Source organism: Apteryx rowi, unplaced genomic scaffold (assembly GCF_003343035.1).
Source record: "Apteryx rowi isolate R43461 unplaced genomic scaffold, aptRow1 scaffold_457, whole genome shotgun sequence".
NCBI lineage: Eukaryota > Metazoa > Chordata > Aves > Apterygiformes > Apterygidae > Apteryx > Apteryx rowi.
In genome coordinates, this window is record NW_020450713.1 from 158041 (window position 1) to 164040 (window position 6000).

Here is a 6000-nt window from a genome sequence, read left to right on the forward strand (position 1 = left end):
AATACTGTCTATTGTATAGCAAGAGAAACGGCTAAAAAACTTCTAGTATCCACGACAAGAATAAGAGTACAAGGTAGCACCATAAGAATTATCCCTGGCTGATCTTGTGTATTATGAAGTATCGCTCATTCACGCACGTTCACAAACTACTGTTAAGTATCCTATGCAGTCTTAAAGGGGACATCTGTCAGGTCTCAGGTCATTGGAAACTGTAAGTTAAAGCATTGACAACCAGCATGAAGGAAACCTGCTGCTGTGATTCTGCTGTTGGTTACACAGGAGTCTGAGCAGGGCTGAGTGCATCAGTTCTCAGGCCAAGCTGCCCACAACCTCTCCAAACAAGCCAGCCTCCCTGGCCATGCCAGCTGAACCCAGCACAGTGTGCAACCAGCTGTGCTCTCTGGCCTGTCAGCCTGCTGCTGTAGGGTGTGTGTGGGTGCGCATCGCGCTGACAGATGGGCTTTGCATGCACTGTGAAGCAGCAGCTGCTCTCACCTGCTGGCGCCTGCTGCTTTTGAAGGGAAAGTTGTGCTGAGTCCAGCCCCAGCGCAGCAAATCACCCATTCAGAGCTGAAGAGGAACCAGTGTAAATGCTGCGAGTTGGCAGAGTTGCAGCCCAAAGGGAATGCAGATCTCTGACTCCCGACTGCAGCCTGCCACCGGCAGGGTCTGCCACTCCAGCCCATACGTGGCAAACTTGCACTTATATTTGTCAGTTGACTTTTGGCATGTTCCACCAGAGGGGAGAAGGAGAGTGTCCCCTGGCAGATACCCACTCATTCATTCACCCAGATCCAAAGTCCCAGAAGTCTGCTGAGTATTTAAGATTTATATGCCATGTAACTGAATTGCTCATCAGGCTGGTAAGACCTGAGAGCCACTGGCTTGGCACAGAGGGATGGAGGAAAATAACCTACAGCTGTCCCCAGGTGCAGGGATGTAAAGCCACTCAAGGTGCAATAGATGAATGCGCCATCCTGAACCTCTGGAATTAAACTCCCTATACATGGCTAATCGTGTTCACCTCTGGGCTTTGGGTGAAGTAAAGTGGAAGTTACAAATATTACTCATGCATTTATAAGCTCCAGTTCAGCATTCTCATTAGATTAGTGCTGAAGAAATAACAGTAACCTCAGGTGTCTTTGAGCATAAAGAGGCTTCAGCTACCCCCATTTAGTTGGGCTTTTTCTTGATGCTGAGTTTGGGAGACATTTCAGAAATCTTAAAATTGCCAGGGGGATTTATGAGCATAAGGCCTGCTGGAAGCCAGTGGTCCTAGACCGCTGAGGAATGATGCGAACTATCTCCCAGTAGCAATGTGAGACCTCCAGGTAATGATGAGCGAGAAAGAAAGTTAATGTCTGCAACTCTTCTAGCTTCAATAAAGTTCCTTGTTTGAATCATGACCGTAAGACAGCAACTCACTGACAGACACCTGCTTAGGATGGGTCAGATAAGCAAAGACTTACAGTCCAAGCACCACCCCCAAAAGTGAGTACTAACATAATCCAGACATACTCCAGCGCTACTTAAATGAAAAGTAAGATTTTTTTTAAACACCTCTTTTGCTTGCCAAAGTCATTTTCCTGTGACATTCTCAGTTCTAACGCAGATTGCCTGGGTACAAATGACTGTTGGACATCTGGCTACATTATCAGTAGTGTTATCTATCACATACTTGCTTGGAAAAACTGCACAAGAAAATGAGGACTTTGGTACTGCAGCCATTTGTGACCTTACCATTTCTCTGTCACTCCAAACATGTAGGATACATGAAAATATGCTGAATCCTGTGTAAACCAGGGTCACAAAACACCACCACACCCCAGCAGAGCAACCATCTGCCTCCACATCCTAGCTGCAGTTCACTCAGAGTTTGCTTTACAAAGGCTTGAAGATATATCTTCTCCAACTCAGCAACCTTCCCTATTTTAGCAATTCTGTCCTACATTTGGACATTAGTCCCTTCAGGACCATAGCTGATATTTGGAGGAGCTAATTCAAGAGAAAAGGAAAGCTAAACACAGGCTTGAGCAAGGGACAGGGCAATATGAGTGTAGGGTTTCAGCAGCCCAGTTGTAACCTGGACCCCTCTGGCCAAGACACTGTGAAAACAGGGAGTGAGAGGACTGCCACTGCTCTGCCTGGGGTCACCCATCCCTCCTCATGGGCCGCTGTCGGCAGCAGCCAGCACTGCCAGAGGACCTCCTCGCCTCCCTGCACCCCTCTGGGCACACTGCCTCTCATCTGCATCCCCTTCTCTCTCTCACCAGTGTCACCAAGAGATCTGCTGGCATTTCGGAAGTGTTCCTCAAGGCAAGGTGCAGCCTGAAGAAATCTTCCAGGTCTTTGAAATGCCACCATCTTTCACAGTTTACTTGAGATTAGTTGAACATGTACAGAGTCTGAGTTTCTCATAAATARATAGGCTACTTTCTAGAAGAAGTGACCCAAACAAAACAAGAAAGCTCACACCCCAAACAAACAAAAAAAATCCCTTAGCTTGTGAACCTGTAAACAAAACAAAAGAATAAAAAAAAATGCATCCAAACAGCTTATCTTTTGAAGGCAATCACATCCCTGAAAAAACACTGTGCATTGCTGTGCCTGTGGTTTGGGGTGAAAAAATATGCTCTAAATGTAATTTCTCAAGCTTTAAGTACAATTTTGTAACACTGAAGAGATTCCAATCAACCTGCATTCCCTGCTCATCATAATGGACCAAATATATCCCTCGAGTAATTCCCCTGAAGTTATACTCTGGATGTATTTGTCCCTTTATGGCCAATCATCAGGTTTCACCAGACAGCTGCTAGCAGGAGTGGGGAAGGAAATATTGGCAAATGTGTCAAAAAAATGGTCGTATCTATCTGCCCATTCTGAGCCCAAATACAATAAGTATTGACTTTTTTCTCTTTCTTTTGTATTTGGTACTATTAGTTTAGCATTTTGTTACCATATAATTATTAGCAAAAAACAGAATCATACAGCCCTTCAATTCTTAATTTTGCTATGTTATGTACTCTCATTCATGCACTGACTTTGGAGTATGCAGTTTTGCAAAAAGTTCTCTGTTATCATTAAAAAACTGGAAAGAAAAGAAAGTCCAGTCCAATAATTATGGTAATTTCTGGTATATTTGGGAAGGCAGGCACTAGCTGGTATTAATAGTGAAGACCAGACTTTTACTTCCAGAGCCTTATTYGCAGTCTGGAGATCACAAACTGCTGTTTTTTTCTGTGTATTCGTATGAGATCTAGACTGCTGGGATTCTGACCCAGCAGTCATCCAGAAGGCACTGAAAAATAAATATTTGATAATAGAAGGAAGTTCCTTTAGAGACCTGTGTAGAAATAAGCAAACACTTTATGCAGTTTCTGACAGACACTGCTGTCTGTGCCCAAACCACAAAATCTTTAAAACAGTTCCCAGTAACTGGTACTGCGTCATCACTGTAAGGTAGAAGCATAGGATCTGGATGCAGAAATGACAGACTAATCTCTTKCAAAGAGAGAAATTATGGCAGCTATCAAAACCTCAAAAGCCACAAACCCTTAGCATTTCTTTGTTCAGTTTAACGCTTGCCTTGAAGCACTGACACTCAGAAGGAGAATACTTTGCAGTCTTGGTCTTCCCAAGCCATGCCAAATTTGTTATGACCGAATATGTTTATCATTAGCAAAAGCCTGCCTACACCCGAAGGAACACCACTCAGGGCCCAGACAGTCTAGTGAGGAGCACCTCTCCTTGGGCAGCTCTAATAAAGCCTCCAGCTCTGCCTCTGCACAGCACCATCAACGTCTGTCCCGGGCAGAACCTCTTCTGCAAGCACAACCAAAATCCAGAAACTGGTCGCTGTTCTGCCTACATCCCAAAGGTATCCTGTTCACTAGACTCTGAGAATACCTAAAACACAACATCAGGATGAGGTCCTCAGAATAGCTGAGGACACCGGTTTTTAAACCATGGGCAGAGGAGTTTGTATACAGTAGCCTTACATTTAGATCAATCTTTTGCTAGACTGGAGCTGTGGATTTAAACTGAATAGGCTTCAGGTCCCAGACCTCCTACTCTTTATGCAATCACTCCAACCACAGACCATTGCTGAAGAGCAGGCAGACCCCCTCCCTCCCAAACCTTCAGTTGTATTTGCAAGAAAGATTCACTGCATTCAGTTGTTGAACAGTTAGTATCTGAATTTCAAACTTCTGCAACAGTATTACCCAAACTAGTAAATGCTTACAGGAATTTTCCAAAGCCCTGAAATCCTTGCCCCTCAGTCAGGTGTAGCTGTTCCATTACTTTAACAATCTACACAGGGCCCTTGGGATCCTCAAATTATATTTCTGCCTTGGGAATGTGGAGGTATTTGGAATGTTTCTTGTCACCAAACCACTCTTCTCTTTCAAAAGACAGATGCATGAAAGCAGGAAACTTTCTTCCATGGGTAAAAGCAAATRTTCCAAATTGTCTATGAATATTAAAACTTTCCCAGGAGTTTTCAGCTAGCTGTACCAAAAGCTCCATGTGGGAGGTTAGACCACAAGGAACCTGCGGACACCTCTCCCTTGGGCTTCACATGGACATGGGCTGCAAGTAACACAACTCTGCTGGTCCTCAAGGGCTCAGCGAGAGGCAGGTGGAAGAGCTGCCCTAGCTGAGCCACACTGCAACCTTCAGCATTGACTAATTCAGCTTTTCTCTCTGGTGCTCTTTGAGAAGGTTTTTTTACAGCATTCTCAGCATAAATTAATGAAAGCACTGTAATATATGAGTATTGTATAAAACAAGGCTGGTAGCTTACAAAAGCAATCACTCTTTCAGTGTGAAACAGTAGGAGCATACAGGCCATTTTAAAAATACTTCCTTAATTTACACTGTCCATTATTAGTGAATGATCTCATTACCAAAAAGAGTTTCTTTTGTTTTTATTATTCTTTATTTATTTTTGAAATTATAAAATGCATTAAAAACACTAAAAGCACATGCAAAATTGAAATACATAGAGTGCTTAAAACTTTCTGTCAGAAAATTTTTCCATTAGAAAAATTCCATAAGTTGATATTGAAATGTCTTGCAGGAAAATTTTCAACAAAATTTTGTTTCCATTAATTAAAGCAAATAAAGCATTTTGGAAAAAACTTAAAACATCTGTTGAAACATATTTGGTCTAGAATAATTTGGTTTTAACCTTATTTAGTTTAGAAATTTTATATTAAAAATAAAATTGTAAATGTTCTGTAAATTTAAATCTTGCCAAACAAAACATGAAAACCTTGTTCCATAGGAAACATTGAGATTATGGGTTTTCCACAAATTGGAAATGTTACAGGAATTTCCCACAGAAACAGAAGTTTGTGTACAGCTCTCACTAGAGACAGCAGTCTTAGAGTCCGTTCTGTAGGAATTTGTTGACCTTGACTCCCTAGCTTCACCTCTCTTCTCCCTTCAGTGGCAGTATTAATGATGAAACTTTGTGCCTTCTTGCCTCAAAGGTCAACAGATTGGGACTTAAAGGACCATTTTGTCAAAAGATTGTTTGATGATGGGGAACCAGGTTTCAGACCTTCAGGATGTGATCAGCCCCAAGTTCGACTGGCTCCTGCACTCCAGACAGAGATACTTTAAGGAAGATGTCTTTGGACACCAGCTTAGCTGAGGGTCAGCAGCCTGGCCAAGTGTGACATGTAGACAGATGTAGCAGGGCTGCTAAAGACTCAGCTCCAGCTGAGGCAGAGGCAATATAGATGGACATGAGGAAGCAGTTAAGCCCCAGGAAGCCTGTTACAGTGGCATGCCCAGGCGGGTGCTTTGCCTCTCCTTTGGATCAAAAGCCATGAGTCCTTTCCCACAACAGGATACCTTAAATAAGTCGCTTTCATGAAAAGCAAATGAGCTGTGGACCCACTTACCTCCTGCCCTCTTCTGACAGTCCCACTGCACAAACCATCTGTCAAACAAGCAGAGGGAAAGACAGACAATGTTATCTGGGTTGGGGCT

At 43.0% G+C, this 6000-nt stretch overlaps 1 protein-coding gene across 1 annotated transcript in view; it reads right to left on the minus strand.

The window, feature by feature from the left end:
• Positions 1-2364, minus strand: part of SHISA3 (shisa family member 3) — a 28729-nt gene extending 26365 nt beyond the window's left edge. Inside the window, exon 1 of the mRNA XM_026077517.1 lies at positions 2271-2364. Coding sequence (XP_025933302.1) covers positions 2271-2364 — 94 coding nt within the window. The remainder of the gene's footprint in view (positions 1-2270) is intronic.
• Between the last annotated feature and the right edge of the window lie 3636 nt (positions 2365-6000).